At 31.1% G+C, this 20,079-nt stretch overlaps 1 protein-coding gene across 4 annotated transcripts in view; it reads left to right on the forward strand.

The window, feature by feature from the left end:
* The window catches only part of LOC143062899 (uncharacterized), a 54,711-nt gene that overhangs the window by 18,318 nt on the left and 16,314 nt on the right, over positions 1–20,079 (forward strand). For 2 of the 4 annotated variants that reach the window (XM_076234713.1, XM_076234715.1), the window contains exons 3-13: positions 3,893–5,755; positions 8,785–8,802; positions 9,987–10,168; positions 12,695–13,249; positions 13,842–13,906; positions 14,963–15,046; positions 15,424–15,456; positions 17,314–17,461; positions 17,769–17,844; positions 18,937–19,124; positions 19,767–20,032. In XM_076234713.1, coding sequence (XP_076090828.1) covers positions 3,893–5,755; positions 8,785–8,802; positions 9,987–10,168; positions 12,695–13,249; positions 13,842–13,906; positions 14,963–15,046; positions 15,424–15,456; positions 17,314–17,461; positions 17,769–17,844; positions 18,937–19,124; positions 19,767–20,032 — 3,478 coding nt within the window. The remainder of the gene's footprint in view (positions 1–3,892; positions 5,756–8,784; positions 8,803–9,986; positions 10,169–12,694; positions 13,250–13,841; positions 13,907–14,962; positions 15,047–15,423; positions 15,457–17,313; positions 17,462–17,768; positions 17,845–18,936; positions 19,125–19,766; positions 20,033–20,079) is intronic. The other 2 variants (XM_076234714.1, XM_076234716.1) reach the window with 2 other exon arrangements.

Consider the following 20,079-nt stretch of genomic DNA (forward strand, 5'->3'; position numbering starts at 1 on the left):
ACTTTTGGTAAATAAAAAATTCTTTTAAAGGCATAAGTGTTTTCAATTTAATATACTGTAGTTTTGAATGGGTATATATATATATATATATATATATATGTGCTTAAAAGACATTTAAACTTCTTTGAATGCCTGTTTTGAGGTATTAAGTTTATATAATGAAGAATTTTCAAAGTCAGGTCAACACCATTCATGTGGGAAATCCCCCATAAATGAGGAAAGTTGGAAGGTTCACTTGTCAGGGGCGGATCCAGGATTTTGGAAAGGGGGGGCGAAGAAACCTAAAATGGCCGAGCGAAGCGAGGCGAAAATTTTTAGGACCTTTTTTAGAATAAAAACATAAAATAAGTGTAAAATGCACTTTTTAAACGGTTCTTGACTTTGGGCATGTATATTTTATAGTTGCTGTAAAGTGTAAGGGTTGGACATTTTTTATGCCGTATTCTCCACATTAATTGTCTATTATGAAATGATGGGATGATCCAAAGCTGTGGACTAATATATTTGATGTCACGAGACTTGCCAGTTAAAAATGGACATGGAAAATTCTCGTTTGTTGTATGTTTAGTTAGTATCAAGATATACGCCGGGCTATTTGATGAAATTTACAATACGACCGACACGAGTTAAGAAACAAACAGACAATTTTTATCCAAATGTTTGGTAGAAATGTTTCCGCCAACAAGGAAAGTGAGGGGTTCCAAATCAACCAAAGGCTACGAATGAGTCTGAAATGACAACGAATTTATGAATGACGGTCGAAAAATGGAGACATTAAGGCAACACTCAGCAGTATGCAGTCGGGCCTTGAACAAAGTATTCAATAAATCAGTTCGGCGAAACAGACATTTCGTTCAGATATGGGATTTACATGCAAAACCCCGGCCACCAAAAAATTACGCCCGTTTATTAATCATCATGTTCATTTAATTCTAAAAAAAATCTGTTGGAAATTTTGGTTTCAAATGGCAAAAAAGTGGACAAGATTATTGTTTTCAATCCTGATACGACAAGATTTTTTGTTTAAGGCAAAAAGAGTGTCAGAACTTTTCCTCTCATACATCTCAGACTGCCCCCTCAAATCAAATGGTCCGTACCTTAGATCTTAAGCTTACTGACATAGGATCATTATTCAGCTATCTTATTAATAGGCTTGACCGTGTAAATAATATTGCTGTGGAACTTTTTTGTTCCTGACATTAACATAGAGTATTACTTTCTGTTTGGTGGAATTGTGAAATAGAAGTCAGTACGTTCTTGCTCAATCCTTGTCACTTTGAAGGTGTCATTCTTGTCACCCTCAGCATAAGCAATTTGTTACTGTAATTTGATTTTCAAATTGACATAATGACGTTTTTTTGACGCACTGGTTTACTCCACCGTAGCGAATCAGAGGACTTTGGCATAACCAATAATATATAACAGTAAATACGAGCGAAAAATATCTTTATAAGTAAAGAATTGCCACATAAAAACTAAATACACGGGAAATATCAAAGTTCACGAAGTCTTGTCTGATTAAACTTTACAAAAAAAAAAAAAAAAAAAGTCCAAGCAAAAAGGGGGGGCGTACGCCCTCTACGCCCCCCTCTGGATCCGCCACTGCTTGTTATTAAAAAAAAATATTGATTTGGAGCAGCATGTATTTAAATTGTTTTTTCCCCAAAATTGAACTCTGTATTGCAAAAGTGTACATTTGTATCTGCATCTCCTTCTAAATATGTCCTAAAGCCGTAATCATAATTACATAAGACTTTGAAGGATATTTTACATATTACCGTATGTTATTTTCACATCATATTCTATTTCTAAAATGATGAGAATAATGTAACGGTTGTTAATATTCTTACCAAAACATTGACTGCCATTGCTTATTTAGGGAAAATTATTTTGTATACCCAGCCAATTAAAACAATTTATCGAAATCTTAACTATTTATCCTATTTTGTTTTTTTAAATCAAAATAATAGACAGTTTCCTTCAGTAGATGATGAGACCCCTAATCAGAATTTCATGAATCTTCACTTTATATGCCATTGTGTACCTCCTATTTGTTTTTGATCTCAACTATTTGTGGCCTTTCCCTTACCAAAAGGCAAAAGGGTTAGGACAGTCATTTTTTGGCTCACAGTAAATCTAGTTTCTTACTACAATAATCTTGAATATAGGATTACATGATTGCAACCATGTAAATGATAAAAAGAATTTTATTAGTTATTGCCTAAAAACAATGAAGTGAGAAGGCTTACTTCATTTTAGTCTGGTAACAGAGGTGTTTATTTATGCAAAAAATATGAGAATTATCTTAAAACATTCTTTCCACATATTGGTGACATCTCTCATAATTTCTTTACCATCCAAATTATGGCAATAGATGTGCCAGAATACATAAAATTGAATGCACAGAGACCTCACACATTTTCAAGGGTAAATAATCAATATTATAAACTGGAAGCACCATCAATTAATTACTTTACATCTCAAATATATACAATACTGTATACTATGAGATATTATTAAGTGACTACAGGTCAATACTCCATTGACATTGACCAGCGTTCTTGGATATCACCATTACATTTCTTATTTACTATTTTTGTAAGTCTTTTATATTTTAATATTTTTATAGATGAGCAGTCGTTATTTCAATATATGTGCATTTGAACATGAACTATTATTGACACCTATAAGAAAATCTGTCATGACAGATAGCTATTACAATTTGTCCACATTTATAATTTATACAGTTACTTCATCTGAAATGTCATTCTTATTGATATTTTATTGTGCTTTAAAAGTTTTTCATTGGTATTTCCGAATTTGTCTATAATCTAGTTAGAATGCTTAATCAAGTTTTGTAGCTGTTTGAGTGTTATTGAGAGGTTGTGTATAAAATATTGAGTAGGATAGAATCTTGTTGACAAAAATTGTAAATAAAACTGTTGATAGAGGATTTGAGATTATCAGAAACTCAAGTGTTATTGTCTTTTTCTGATACATGAAATAGGACAGCGATGCATTTAGAAAGATGATTGGTCTGCATCAGTATGCAAAATTTTAGTTGACTGATTGATTGTTTAACAAAAACACCCAAAATTTACGTTGAAGTATGAGTTTAAGGACAGTTGAAAAAATATACAGCTGTGTCATTCGTGTATACCAAACATCTTCTTTCATTCAGTTTAATTATTTTGCTGCAAGCTTTGTTTTCCTTTCAAGTCAGCTGTATGTACATGAAAAGACATATCTGCCATGTTTTGGTTCAAAGTTTTTTCTTCTAATTTGCAACATAATGCATGGGTTCATTTTACATGGTTAAATGCGCATGGGGATGCAAATTTATGTAGTCAATTATCAACATATATCAGTAAAAATGCAAAAAGTTTGTGATTTTTAAAGAATGGACAAAAATTTATATTTCAATTTCTGGAAAATCTACAAACAAGTATTCAGTGGTTCAGTGATTGTCGTTTGTTTATGTGTTACATATTTGTTTTTCTTTCATTTTTTATACAAATATATAAAGCTAGGCCGTCAGTTTTCTCGTTTAAATTGTTTTACATTGTCATATCGGGGCCTTTTATAGCTGACTATGCGGTATGGGCTTTGCTCATTGTTGAAGGCCGTACGGTGACCTATAGTTGTCTGTGTCATTTTGGTCTCTTATGGACAGTTGTCTCATTGGCAATCGTACCACATCTTCTTTTTTATATTCATATGTATCCCAGTGCTAGCTCTCAGTGTTGTGATGCTCACCTAGTCTTATTACTTGCATTAATAAAACTCCATAATAATTTCTTAATTTACAATAATCATATTATTACATATCCAATAACCTATAAAAATTAAGTATAAGTACTGTTGTGTTATGACATTTTCTTTTATTTTTTAGCTGGTAATTACTTGATAGATGATGATGGCATTTTAAGAGACGATTACGATATTCACGATTCAGGAAAATACGCTTCAACTCATTGGACAGACTCTGGATTCGGAGGTAGTAAACAATCAGCTGGAAGTTCGTCAACGTTACGACAATTTGATTTACAATCCTATCCAAGTTATGACAGTGTTTCTCATCCTTTAGACGATGACCATGAAAATATCAGTGACCTTGAGGCTTCAAAAGACGATTTAAGTTTTGATCAGGATGGTTACTCTGCTTATGATGAGAATGGACATGAGAGAGCACAGACACCAATAAATGATAAATATAATGATAAATCTGTGAGGAGTAGCCATAGTAGCTACAATAATTCTTTAACTTATGATGATACAGAAAATCTAAGACGATCCACCGACTCTGGAAAGGAACTATTTGATGAGGAGTATTACAAACAGTTAAGGGAGTTAGGTGTATTAGTAGATGGTGCAGATTTAGTTGATGACAAGGACTCACTTCAAGAATTTGAACATTTGGAGTCACATGTTTCGAAGGATGATATAAATTTTGAGGAAAAAGATGATGAACCTGCATTTGACGATTATTTAAGGGCCACTCCTACCCCACAAGAAGAGGAGGATCATGGTGATTCGGTTGTCCCTGATATAAGTAGGAGTCAAATTCATGGTCACGACTACCAAACATCAAATACACGTCCTACAACAGCTACATCTTTGAGAACATTAAGTCGAGGATCATTTCCTGAAATAAGCCCAGAAGAAGCTTTGGAATTATACAAGGAAAATTTAGAATCTCGTGATTTCGGAGATGCAACAAGCATAGATTTTGAAAATACTTCTCAGAGAACAAATGATGATGACGAAATATTTTTGATTACAAGTAAAATATCTGATACCCCTAAACCAGCAAAAATAAGAGCATTTCAAAATGAAAGAGATGTTCCGTCAATGAGCCCAAGTTATGGAAAAGGAATAAATCAAAGGAACAGGTCATTTGATCAGTCTTTTGAAAGAACTGAAAGGGAGATAAGAAATCGTGGACCACCAAAACAAGATGGTAGACATATTGAAGATGATTCATTTGATGTATCAGATTATGGTAGTAGGGGTAATACCCCCTTCAGCAGAGAAGGATCAGTAACTCCTGATAAAAGGGACTGGAGAAGATCAGGGTCTATAACCCCAACACGACCTGACTCTGTAACGAGTCAAAGATCATCTGCTTCTGACAGAGGGCCTAAAACACCTGTCCGCCAACCATCGCTGGGAAATTTATCAAAACAAAACACAAAACAGACTCACTCAGCAAAAGGTGAAAAGGAACAAAATTCTGAGAAAATGCCCCCGAAACGTCTTTTACCTAAACCTACAGCCCAAGATGACAATAATAAAAATTTCAGGGTTAAAAGTAAAAGCACAACAAATATTGCTGCAAAGTTTGGCCCTGTTAAGCCAACTCATATGTCCCTTGTTGATTTATCCCATATTAATATTGATCATGGAGATACAGAACATGATGATCTTAGTGGCTCATCGGACAAAGCTAAAGTTGAACTCTCATCAAAACTCAAGCAGGAATTTCACAAACGTAAACAAGCAACAGAACTTGTGCAGCAACTACAGATGGACTATGATAAGCTTCTTTCTAAATATGCCTTAGCTGAACTTACAATTGACCAGCTTCGACTTGGAGCTAAAATAACTCTTCATTCTGATTCGCCTACTCCTAGTCAAGCTATGTCAGGAACGTTACCAGGCGCTCAACAGCAACAGATGTTACAGCTTGGACTTAATCGTGCCGTTAAATCACCTTCACCTTTCCAGGGCTCTATTGCTAGTCCATTATCTCAAGGTTAGTAATTTTTTTTTTTTTTTTAAAAGTTTATCAAAAATATAGGACATACTAACCTATCCTAATTCTTATATAATATTAAGATATGTTGCATTATCTTTATGGAATAAGATAGTAATTTATGAAATCATCTATTATTTTGAATTTCAGCAGCGGCATGTGCTATCCATTATACAAGAATATTTTATATAATTCAAGATATTGTCTTATTTCTGTTGAGATGTTGCAAAACTTTTGCTAGTTCGTACCTCTTAAATTTTTTTGGGCTAATTTATTCAAAAACAAAACATAATTTTATGAAATACTGAAGAAGAGAAGAGGAAAAAGAAATAATATAAGTAGCCTTAGTTTCATAATGTTGATATTAAACTGTATATTATAAGTATTTCTGTAAGATAAGGCTATAGCTGGCTACTCTATTTTTTTTTTTTTTTAAGTTTTACTTTCTAAATGCCATATTCAAGATAATAAAATTTGTTTGTCTCTTTCAAAATTAAATAATGTGGTATTGTAAGTAATTTTTTAGTGTGAAATATTGCAATCTCATAAAACTAAGTTTTTAAAAGTTTTTAAACCTCAACTCCCTCTTTTCACACTTCAATGGACATTTAATTGAATAAAACATGCAGTAACATGTCACCTGTGCTTCACCTGTTTTGATAATTAGGTCACCTGCAGTTGTCACGCTGAAATTTAATGAAAGTTTTTAATTATAAATATGTACCAGTACTATTCAGATGTTTATTGCTTGTATGAATACACTTTTTGTAAATATAGAATTTGATTAAAAGGTGTGAACTTAATATAGGAAATAGCCGATCCAAGATATATTTATTGACGTACAAATTTAATGTACATTTAAAAATTAATACAGGAATGAAAAGCTTTGAAAGTTTGCCAGATTATACAATTTTATACATTGTCCATAGATCAGTTTAAAATCAATGTAAACTTATTAACGAAACACATTCCAGTAATTTTTAGAAGGCAAAGGAGAAATCACATGATGAACATGATGAATGTCGATAAATAATTTGCTCATTTAGTTTTTGTCAAAAATGTGAAATGGAATTTTATAAGAATGTCTAAACATCATTAAGTGCACACAGTGATTGATTTATAGTATTTTTCATTTCATGGACTTTAACCTTTGCATAATGCATACTTTGGCTTTTCTTATCTCTCAAAAATTTATAATGTAGATGTTTTTATGGATGAAATTTGAAAACCTCATAAATTTACCACCAATTCATGGCAGATTTTCATTATAATATATAAGGCTGGAATTTTTATATAATAAGGAAAATCTGAGCAGCAATATAATTTTAATTTTAAATTTGAGTATTGCGGAACACATATATATATATAGCAAACATCCTTATCTATTTTATTTCAATTCTATATGTTTTAAGATACAACAATATCAAAATAAACTTAATTGTGTATAATAGGTATCAATAATTTTCATCTCTCTCCTCTTTTTATGCAAAGTATAATTATAAAATTTGTATGATTGAAACAGGTTACTGGTTAGCATGACCTTTTGTTGCAGAATTGCAAGACCATATTTCAAATTCCAAAGGTGCTAACGTTTTCTGGGTATAGGAATTTATATTGCTTTATTCCTCTTGTTGACTATATTAATGATAATTGTTTTCAATGCCTCTTATTTAAGGTACCTTCCCCCTCCCCTTCTCAATTGTTTTTTTTTTTTCAATTCATTATCATTATCTCAAACTTTAAAACACCCGTCTTTTTTAATATGTATTTTTTTGAAGGAGTATAAATTATTGAAATAAAGAAATTGTCATCAGCGAATGGAGGTAGAGTTAATAAATGGTCTATCCATAATCCAATTACCAATGTGTAATGAAGTTTCTATTGAACCTAATATTAATTGATCTATTGTAAATTATAATTTCCATTCGAAAAGCAATAACTGACAGATTGACTTAAACAAGATAAACTTTTAATTAAGACTAAGTTAAACCCTTCAAACATAATTGATGAATTAATGAGCTATTAAAAGTTCTATAGCCATCTAGATTGTATAAGCTACTATATTATTAAATTAAATAGACGAAAATCTATTAATGAAATTCAAGATATATATGTAAGACCTCAAGTGATGCTATTAAGAACTGGATAAAAATGTGAGACAAGAACATTTATAGTTAAAATGAAAGTGTGGAAAAGTGTTTGTTCAGTTGCATGCTAAATGTCGTTATACTTAATCAAATTATACTGAATAGTGCAAGAAATTTAAGTTTTAATTTAGTGTGATTATTTTAAGAGATATATAGCAACATTAATGCTGAAAGATCCATTTTTGTTAAGTATCTGGTATAATATACGTACATATTTGATGTAGGAAGTTTTAGGAATAATCAAGTCAGTGCAAATTGTGAATGTATGTGTGCCTATTACTGTGAGTGCATGGAGAACAAAATTAGAAAAAATGTCATTTCACCAGTTACAATTTTTTAAGGCCGAATCAAATTTAATAGAAATATAACTGTGAATCTAGAAGCTGAGGAATAAAAAAAACTTATTGTATATCATCATTTTTAACAATCTGGATTTTAATACAACAAAGTTACAACTGAACTTTCAAAACTACAAAAATTCACAAACAAATCGAGACATGAGAGGATTTATATATTGAGTGATAATTTTATACTTTAACTTTTATGTTCAGAAATTAAAATGATAGTATATTTACAAGACGGAATAAACAATCTATTCCAGATTTAAGAAGCTTATAGTAACATTATACTTTGAGAACTTTGACATAGAATAGTGTATTGAGGCGAGGAATTAAATAATAATACAAAGGTTCTTAGCTTATCCCTAATTATTTATTATTAGAAAGTATTCTGAATTATGATTTTTTTAAAATACAATGACTTTTGATGAGCAGGACTTCCTAAATTTATCTCAACCAGCACATGGTTATTCTCGGAAGTTTCATCCATTGGCGTACAGTGATTCTTGGATTTTACATGTACGTCCATTATCTGTTATTTCAGAAGTTTCCAGAGAGGAGGGTAGGTTTGACCATTTTTTGTATTTTGTTGTAGCACTTTGATTTTGCATAAGCAAGTCTGGTTACATTGTATGCATTAGAGTGGCAGCTTCTTCAGTAACTACAGCTTTATCTGTATTTTTTAAATATGATAAAAATTCAAAATATGAAAGATTGCAACAAATTAATGCATGTTCCTGACAAAATATTTACAAGCACTTGTTGTCTGGGTTCGATTCACACATGGATTACTTTTACAACAGTTGGGTAAATGTCAAGGAGATGGAGGTATTCAATAGTATTTTAAAGTATGGGTTGAATATATGCTTACAAGACATTAAATATTAATTTTGGTGGCCTGTTTGCATGTTTGCTTCAGAGAGCAGAATTAAAAAGAAAATGACAGGCATGCCTTTAGCTTACTCCCTGGCAATAGTGATTTTTTTCTCTCTTAGAAGATGTTAGTTTGCATGTTTTTTGTTTGGCACTTATTTTGGTATGCATGCGGAAACAAAGATCTTGGTAAAGGTGGAAGAGAAAGAACAATAATTGTAACAGCTAATTGATAAAATAAGTGATTTGTGCATTGAAAAGAAAAATGACAGTTTTCTTCATTAAATAATTTGTCAACTCAATAAGTAAAATGAGATTTAACATCAATGGGACAGCAACCCAGCAATACAAAATTACAGAAAGAAATCCTAACTTAAACAAAGTCATACAGTCTTTAACAATTTAGGCAGATGTTTACACAGTATTTCAAAAATTCAGAGCCTAAAAAAAGTTGATAATAAATTGAGCAAAAACTACAAAAAATCTGTCATCTACAACACCACATTCTCTAAATAACATAAAATTATGACATAAGAAAACCAAACACAAAATTTTTAATTGGTGAAAAGTGCATAAACATTTGGCAATGGTTATGACAGTCCATGGTGTAAACATGAGACATAGTGGTACAATGTATGTGTCATTTGATATTCATCCATAGCTGCTTCATATTTGAAAGAAACATTTCTGCATGTAAATACCAGCTACAATATAGCAAAAAATTGTATTCTGTAAATCACAAGAACTTATGGTTATGTCAAGAGAATCATCCAACCTATTATAGAAAAACTTGACTAAGTTTTACTAAGAAAAGCAACCTCAAGATACTAGTATTTGTAATAATTATTCTTATAACTTGACTTTATCTTACAGATAGCCTTGCAGCTGAATTACACAATGAACGAATACAGGAACAGAGATATAAAGCACGTAGCCAATCAGATTCTGGCTTACTTAACGGCCATTTGGGTCTGTCAGAAAGTAGAACACAGGAAAGTGGTGCTGAGAGTGTTAAAATGGGATTGCTGTTCCAAGCACGTAGTTTGGATGATAGGGTAATCAATATATTATACAACTATATTGTGTTCTCCGAGTGATGGTTTAATAAAATGATATTATCCATAGTCCTTTATGTTCTGAAATAGGGATTCAAAAATCATTTTTATAAAATGTCTCTTATAGGGTCATTATGATCTATTTTAATCTGCCTAAAAGATTAAAAAGGTTGTGAAAAGCTTATTCTTTTGTATTTTGAATGGAAAATTTTAGAGCTTCCTCAAATATAAAAATAGAAGGTGTGGTATGATTGCCAATGAGACAATTCTCTACAAGAGACCAAATGACACAGAAATTAACAATTATAGGTCTCCCTACAGCCTTTCACAATGAGCAAAGCCCAAAGCCAAAGGCTTTATTGCCAATCTTGTCACCATCTGTTCGAAATTTGAAGTGTTAAATTTAGAAGAATATTTAACTTTTTTCGCCAATAAGATACCTATGCAAAAACTGAAAAAAGTGACATCTCTTGTATTAAACATCATATTAGATCCCTTATGTACCTTTATCTCTTGTTCATTCTTGTACAACTTATAAACAAACCCATTTGGAAAATATTCAACAATTTTACTCATTGAAAATCCTTTTACACACAAATGATCAATTCTTATCCTGACAATGTGATAAATGAATTTAATGATCTGACTTTTAAATATTCATACGTAATTGTTAGGGATTGATTTCAAATATTTTGGAATTTAAAGACCATCAATTTATTTACATAACCTTTTTGAATAAGGTGTGCTGAAATTCTTTTTGAAATCTGTGAAACCAAACTGTTTAACTATAGTTAAAGAAATATAGACACTCTTTTTTATTTTCTTGAAAGATTATTAAATTTTGCATGGTTGTACAAAATGTATAGTTCATTAATGGAAAACACAACTGATTATATCTTATATTTAGTATTTGTATAAAGGAAGGGTAAATTGAACGACAATTTATGAAGCTGATAAAAACTGAATAAATACATAATATGCATAGTGGATAAATTTTGGAACAAAATAGAATTTTCTTCTTTGAAATGGAAAAACCTAAAAAAGTGAAACAAGCAACCACTGGAAATCTTCTACACCCTCAGTCTGGATTCAAGGGAAAAAACCTCATCAACTATATTCTTTTCTTTTTGATACTGAGATATCTTGATCTCTCACTGTAATACATTTTCATATAAAACCTGTGTCAATGACCTATTTCTTTACAGTCCTTGTTTCAATGGAGACAGTATTTAACTGTTCCTGTCTGTCCGAACTCCTGTTTATCACATGAAATTTCAATCACATTTTCTTGTGAACTACAAGTTAGAGCTTTCTGTAATATGTCAATAGGCTTCCCATGGACATGCTGTACTGTATATGGAGTGGTGAATTCAAGTGGGGGGGGGGGGGGGGGGGGGGCAGAAGGTTGAACTCCCCCCCCCCTTGTATTGGACAATGAATGCATTTGAATGTGGGCATATGGCTTGAAACCCCTCCCTCTTCCTAGGTTGGATTCCCCCACCCCCCTTTTTTTTTGATAATGTCTAGATCTCCCCTGCTAGGTCTTTATACATTATGACCATGTTGGAAGTTTTTGTCACATTTTTCTAAGGAACTACAAATCAGAGGATCTTGAAATTTGTTATAAACATTCACATGAGCGATACATCACAGTTACACTTACAAATGCACAGCATGATCAGAAAAAAACATAAGTGTTTTGTTTATGGCTCTACAACAAAGTTGTTTGGGTCTTATAGTTTTTCCCTTGTCTGTCTTCTGTCATTCCGCAACAAACTATTATACACATTTCTTTTTCTAAATGCCTTCAGACATTGAACTTCTTTTTGTTATATGAGTTAACCCTGATGTGTTGCATATCAGTTTTAAGTCTTGTTCTGCTCTCAGTCTGCTAATTTTTGTTAAAACTGCGGACTTTGGAGTTGGTTTGGACTTTGATAAATTGTTGAAAATTTCAGTTATCCTTACTTTTTTCTAAATGCCTTTAGATATATGGCTGAATTTTTGGTATGTAAGTTACCCATGCTGAGATACATATCAAGTTTAAAATTTGATGATATCATATGCTGGAAAAGCTTGGTTAAAATGGCATTGAACTGGAGGTATTAAACAATCATGCTGAAAGCATAAAGGTGTTTTTAAAAAATAAGGTTAATAAACTTTATATAACCTGGAACTAAACTAATCAAATACAGGAAAGACATTGTTAAAGAAAAGTATAAATGTAAATATTTATCATTGATTTTTTTTGTCTTAAAAAAAAATATATCATGTACTGGGGATTCAATTATTTTCGTGGGTATAAATTTCTGTGGATTGGTGAAAACTTGCATCTTCGTGGATATTTCATTTTGTGGTTTTGTCAATCTCTGTATACAAAGCCTATTGAAATTATGCTATTCGTTAGACATTTTAATTCATGGTTCACCTGTACCTCCGAAACCTCCCAAAATTGGTATTCAACGAACAATAATAAATCCTCAGTAATAAGTTTGCTTTGATGTTAAAATATTTCTTTCTTTTCAGATGGAATCATTCAAAACTTTGCTAGAAGAAAAACAATTAACTCATGAAGAAAAGGCTAAAGTTTTTGATCAGGTCAGAACAAACCATGAAAGACTGAGACATGACTATTTACAGTCAAAAGAAGACTATAACGTTCTGAAACGGTCACAGCCTAATTTAACTGATATTAATTTTGACGGAGACAAAGAGCTAGAAGGAGAATTATTTAGACTTGGAATGAAATTTGATGAAATCCATGAAGCTATTGAACAAAGTGAAAAAGAGAAAGCCTCGGAACGACAGCCTTTTCAGAAAAAAATGGTTGATGCAAACACTTCCGACATGTCAGATGTTAATTCTAGCGATCATGAAGGTAGATCTGTTGACCAAATGAAAAAGAAAATGAAAGGAACCATAGCTGGTGATGACTTGATTAAACCAAGAGAGAACTCTGAATTTGAACAGAAAGTGAAACAATTACATGAGGAATATAGTGCTTTAATGGATAGGTATCGGAGACTGAAACAGATGGCTCAGACACCAGAGAGGGAAGAGGAAATAGATAACCTTGTTCGTGTAAGTGTCTTTGACTTAATGTATGAAGTAGCTTCTGTTTTTTTTGAGGGGCGAATATAAGAACTTTCTTGTTAACTATGTATATAGTAAAAATACAGTACATCAAACACATTTGTTTCCATTTTTATCACAAAACCAGTGAAAGTACTGATCTTTATTTACTGAACATTAATTTGAGAATACACATAGTTATAGTACTGACAAATAAGTCTTATACAAAGTGAAGATATATATTCAACAGAATAGGAATTTGCAGATATGTTACAATCTTATATGTCAATATTTATAAATAAGAAATTTGATATTTTCTGCACTTTCATTTAATCATTACAAAGAGAATGTGCTGTTTTGTCAAGCGGTTCATAAAACTTTGTGAGCTCATGATTTCCATTTTTTTATGTTACAATGGAAAAGTTGACAGATTTGCAGCTAAACAAAGACGTAAATGTATAGTTATCTTGTGCATATCAAATTATATCAAATTTTATAAATTTGAAAACCCAACAGATCAGATGTTCTTTGGATAAGAGATTGAAAGGAGAGTTTTACATTGATAGACTTGCCTTATGAAAAGCTTTATTATATTTTTTAGAAACTAAGAAATATTTGTGATGACGAACCTGACATCTTTAGAATGCCAAGGGAATTGCAAGAAAGGTAAGAGTACATGTACATCAAGTTACTTAAGGTTAAAGGTATAGCCAGACATTTGAATTTGAAATTTGAATTGTTGTCTTAGTTTCAGCAGAAAGCCAGTAAATTCTTGCATGCTTTTTTATATGCTTTTTAATGCTTACGCTAATTATTACAGTTTATGTACTAAAATTTAACAGATTGAAATTTAACATTCATATTCATAATAATCTTTCTGTTTACTATATAATACTTTCTTTTTAATGTAATACACAGTAAAATTAAGCAAAATTTACGTGCAAATTATACTCAAACTATTATTGTGAGGCTTTATTGCAAAAATCTTGTCAGTCCTTCTGTCCAACAAACATTTTTGCCACACTTCACTCACAAACTGTTAAATAAAATGACTTCATATTTGGTTACAGCTTGACAATCATGAATTGTAACCTGTAAGCTCTTTATGAAACTTCTAGATACTGTCTTCTTGAAGTTTTTTCACACAGTTACTTCCTGTTTGCCTATACTTTAAACATGTCAATATGTTTAAAAAAAAAAAGCAAACATGTTCATCAAACATTTCTCCAATACTACTGAATAGAATAATCTTATTATTAGTCAGCAGCCCAACAGTAACCAGTTTGACATATACATACATATATACTTTTTAGATCTTAGAAACCTAATCCTCATTTTCCAATACTTTGTAAAAGGAGTGGGGGTATGCTAATAAACACAATAAACACAATAACACATGCATTCTTTTTAACAACATGCTTTTACTATATTATCAAAGCTCTCAGATGTTTTTGAATAAATTATTGGTCTATTAAAACTATACCTGCGACTTCTAATATAATATGCTGCATGTACTTAACACACATGAAACAATATAAAGATGGAAAACATCAGTTATATAACGCATGTTCACCTCCCAAACAATGTAACAAGAATACTTTTAACAGAGTCATATGCAAAACATGATTTTATTTAACATGCATAACTGGCAATAAAAAATAATATTGTTCCATTTTATAACTTATTAATTTTCATCTTGCTTTGCTTGGCTTTCTAACACAGCCATCATCTAACTCCTTCTAACAGTAGTACAGCAGCTTCTAGTCGCAGCAGTAGTACTAATTGGTTTAATGAAGAAATTGAAAGGTAATTTGCATACTGATTATTTGTATTTTGATCATGATGTATTGTAAGTTGGACATAGTTAGTTATCTGTAAGTCTCTGAGGTAAAACAAATTGTGACTATGGCATCAACAAATACACATAAAAGATATGAAATTATGGACCAATATACACAAATATGAATAAGAACCTTGTGGAATTGGTACCAAGTTAACAGGAAATATCACCTGAAATTAATTGCAACCCAAATGCTTTGGAAGTATTTAGAAAACAATTGTTGATGCAGTTGACTGTTAAAATTTTAGTTGAAGAAAAATTTGAATAAATGAATGAAAAAAATGCATAGTAAAGGAATCACAATATTGAAAGTTTTATCAAAGTGATGGTACATTTTTTACAGTTCCTCACCAGAGGAAATAGATACGGATGATGGGTAAGTTAGAAATGGAATTCTAGGTAAAAACTTTCAGCTGAAAAATGTTAGACTTATGGTACTGTAAATTCAGAACTTATTGCTTGCATTTATTATTTTGATATCGTCATTTTAGACTAAAATGAGATTTTAGTTTTTGTGATATTGAGAAAAATCCTGTTTAATTCATATAAAAAAAAATCAAAATTTGAGTTTAAATTATTGCGATTATAAAAACATTGCAATATTTTCTGAATTATCAGTAACAAAGTAATATGATTATTGAACTGAAATGCCAGTTAAAGATATTACAGTGAAAGCAATTTTTGGCATTCATAAGAATTATGGATTTCATGATTTATTTTGAAAACAGGAAGTGTTGAATTGGATACCCAGAATTCCATATATCGCAGATGAAAAGATGTTTTTGTGGAATTGGCTAAAATGGCAGATTTGTCACTGTATTTAATTTCATAATGTTATGTATATATTTGTTATGAATGTTTTATACATGTATTTAATAGTCACATTATCATCACATAACATTGGCTGTAACATTTAAATTTCTGCTCATTTAGTGATACTTGCTATTTTTGAAATGTTTATTTATTTATTGCAGTTTAGATTTTAAACTAGTTTTTGTGAATTAAATATAGTGCTGAGAGATCAAATATAGGGAAAGTGCCATTTGCTTTGACAACAAATCTTAGAGGGGTCTGTAGGTGGTCTGTTGCATGGCAAAATTTCTGTCCCTATCCAATTTACCATTTATTTTGATAAAAGTCAAAATTTCCCACCCTTCATTCTGGCTCTTGAAAATATGAAAGTTATACATCCATATTCATATCTTGGCCACAATACACAGTATGTGATAGTAGGATAAGGCAAACTGGTTTATGGATGCATCTTGGGAGAAAAATAGGTCACTATGACCTTCATTTATGCTTCATTGACTATGATTAAGTTTGTATCCCAGTTCCCAAAGGGTTCATAGATGTAAATGAACTGTACTGAAGGGTAATGCTATAACAAATAGATAATAAACTCCAGTGAAAGTGTTAAATACTTGTTGTTCCAGCTGCAGAACTCTAGCTGTAGTTCTGTATATATGTGTATTTAAAGCATATTATAACATAACATATTTTTATATAATTACTGTCACATTTAATCAATGGTCATTATTACATCTATAATTTGGCATTACAACTTTATTTTAACATAAGCTGTATTGTATATTGGTTAATGATTTTATACAAAATAGCTAATCAAATTGTTACAACTGGACTGGATTTATTGCAATAATAATGACACTTTTGGTTATTTTATTTTATCACATGTACATGTAAATTGTTACATACTCACATGGTGTATAATTCACTTTTTGCATCATAATTACATGCTGTTTTACGTATTTCCACTTGATTTTAAAAATTTAAAAATTTTATCAGTTTATTTCCAAAATAGTGTTTCATAAGCATCCATCAATAGTGAATTAACATAAACACAGTCTAAATTATTTCTCAAAATGTAAAATTTTCAATGTAATGAATAAAATTTTAATAAAATAATTTATAATCATTTACTGACTTGCCCAAAAAATTTAGAAAAGTGTGACTAGACTGTCATGTCTATGATCTGATACCTTTCTACACTGATGCAGATAGCTGTGACATATTAAAAGTAGTAAATTTTTAAGTGCAAATTTTATTCTTCATCAGAGAGGTCTAACTGACAAAAACCTGTCAAAATAAATCAATTTACTGATATGAGTTGATAATCTAAGGTATCATGTTTATTTTATGACTGATTAATCTAAGGTATCATGTTTATTTTATGAGTGATTATTTAGAGTTTGACTAATCAGTTAGCCTATTACAGGTGGGAACAAATACATGATGGAGATGAAGAAGCTAGACTCCTAGGGAGGCGACGCCCATCAGAGGCCATATCAGAAAATGGACCTACTCAAAATGGAGTCAGAAGAAAAGAACCTTATGCAAGTGTAGAAAATCAAAGTTTTACAAGGGTTTGTAGAAGTGAATGTTTTTACAACTTAATTGATAATACAGAAGCTTAAAAAATAAAATACTGTGTAATTGTCAATAAAACTGAAATTTTAATTGACCAAAAAATGTTGACCATAAAAGGCAAAATGAAGTATTTGTTTACATTTTTCCTTCTTCTCAGATAGGCATGATGAACAAATGAATATATTCTTTACCAAACAACTTTGTTGAAGAGGTTTGAAACATTATTATTTGTAAATTAGACTTTTTAGATTTCACTTTACTTTTGGTTGAAACAATGAAGTAATTTGTCACATGTTTTTACAGGGAAGAGAAAATAATCCAAATGCATCTATGGAAAACGCTCATGACAGGTCAAGGTCACACCAGGATATGAATGGAGGTAAGTACTTGTCTCATTTAGTAAATATGGATGATAGAGGAGCAAAGAGATTATTTACCTGGAAATAATTTGAATTACATTCTGAAGTGTACAAAAAGTTTGAAAATGTCTGATGTTAAAGTTTGATGCCAGAATATATGACAAATGACCTCATACTTGTGTGTGCAAAAGACTCCCTAAAGAAATCTATTTCTCTTATGGTCATCACTTTTACATGTTAAATTAAATATTCTGCAAATTCTTGATCTAGTTTTTGCACATACCATTAAGACGTTAAATGTCCAATGCCGGTGTCCAACTTTAACATCAGACATTGTCAATCTTTTTGTACGTTTCAGAATGGATGAAATTTGACAAACAATGATTTGAGGTAAAAAGTGTGTGTGTGTTTTGTGTATCATTAAAGAAATAGCATAAGAATTTTGTCATGGACAAAATGTACATCTTCATAAACTTTGTAAGACATGAATGAGCTTAGGATGTGTAGTGTAATACAAGATCTATCTCTTCAGGCAAGATATAGATAACAAGCCACAAGCCCACAATCATAAGATCATTTTTGTTTAAATGTTGAATAATATGTTCAAGTCAATCTGATAGATTATAGGTAACTGCTTTACCTTATAAAATAAAGATTGCTGCATTAAAAAACAACAAGTAAGCTCAACAATACATTAGAATACTCTGCTACGATTATAAGCTTCTTTTGACAACTGAGATTTTTGTTTTCTATCATCTTTTGCCATGATTTTTACAATGAATTCTGTTAAAAGTGAATTCCAAATTCCTCATGGCCTGTTTGCTGAAAAATTAAACAAGTTTTAATCATTTATAAATGTTCAGCATTTAAAGTTGATTATTTGATTTTAAACAGTTAAGTGGTTAAGTGTTTGTAATTTTGTCAACAACAGCCTCTCCTGCACTGGGATACAGGATTTTAGAAGAAAATGATCATAGAAATGTAAAAGTTTTCCTATTTTAAGAATATTTATTAAAGATACCATCTTTATGTATCGAATTCATTATCAGTTTATTTTCAAATAGCAAATCAGGCAGCAAATCATTAAATTGGAACATTTTCCTATATTATAGATCTAACGAGAGAAAGTGGTTTACCAGGATCTTACAATTTTTCTGGTAGCCAAGGTAGCTTATCATCTAGAGACAGTAGAGGGAGATCACCCAGGGAATTTGATCGATCATTTGATAGAGATTCACCTCATTTACCTCGCCCAAGAAGACATGATCTTAGAGACCCTAGACGAATGGACAGAAAAAAGGTTTGTGAGAAATTTGGGTTTTACAATAATGTTCTCATTGGTGAAGGCTGTATAGCATGTACAGTGACTTGTAATATTGCTTTTATCTTCATCATTAGATCTCTAGTGTATAGTTATCTCATAGTCAATCATGCACATCTCCTTATTGAAATATGTAGATATATAAATAATGCTGTTTAGAATTGAATAACAACAAAAGTGGATGTAATTAGTATAATCATTTTTGCTCTGCATTTTTTATTTGGAAGGAAACATTATTAAAGCATCTAGAAAATTGTGTTTTTCTTATAAAACATAAGGCATAATTTAATATCATGTTTGTCTCAAGTTGTGCAATCATTATCCATGCAGAAATACAAGTTGCTGAAGTTTGACTAAGGTATGATAACAGTGATCATTTGAAAAACAAGATACAAAATATTCTTCAATCCTTTCAAACTTTACTTGCAATAAAAAAAAATCAAAATGTAATTTGGTCATTTTTTGAGAACAAACAGTTTTAATACATTGTGTTAAAAAATCATGTAGTATATAAAATCTAATTTGTAGCTACGCCTTCATTCTTTCATGAAAAATGATATAATCCCACAATAACTGCTTATAGGACCTGTAATTTTAAGATATATATAAACTCAATTGTAGCATAGTATGTCTGGCAGTATGCAGAGTTTACAGGATAGTGGAATATCAGACCAAGAGAACGGGGCCACAGGAGGGGGACAACTGTCAAATATTCCAGGTCCAGGCAAATTTAAAGAAATGACCAAACAAAGAAATGCTGCTGATGCAGACAGTGGTTTCATTGGTTCAATTGTTGGTTCAGAGGTCAGTCAACTGTCAGCAAGGCAACAACAACAACAACAGCAGCAGCCATCGTTGAGACTAAGAGGTCCACCTGCTTCACCAAGGTAATATTTAGATAAATAGTTCACAGGTTCGGGTGTTCAGGCAGTAG

Source organism: Mytilus galloprovincialis, chromosome 2 (genome assembly GCF_965363235.1).
Source record: "Mytilus galloprovincialis chromosome 2, xbMytGall1.hap1.1, whole genome shotgun sequence".
Classification (NCBI taxonomy): Eukaryota; Metazoa; Mollusca; class Bivalvia; order Mytilida; family Mytilidae; genus Mytilus; species Mytilus galloprovincialis.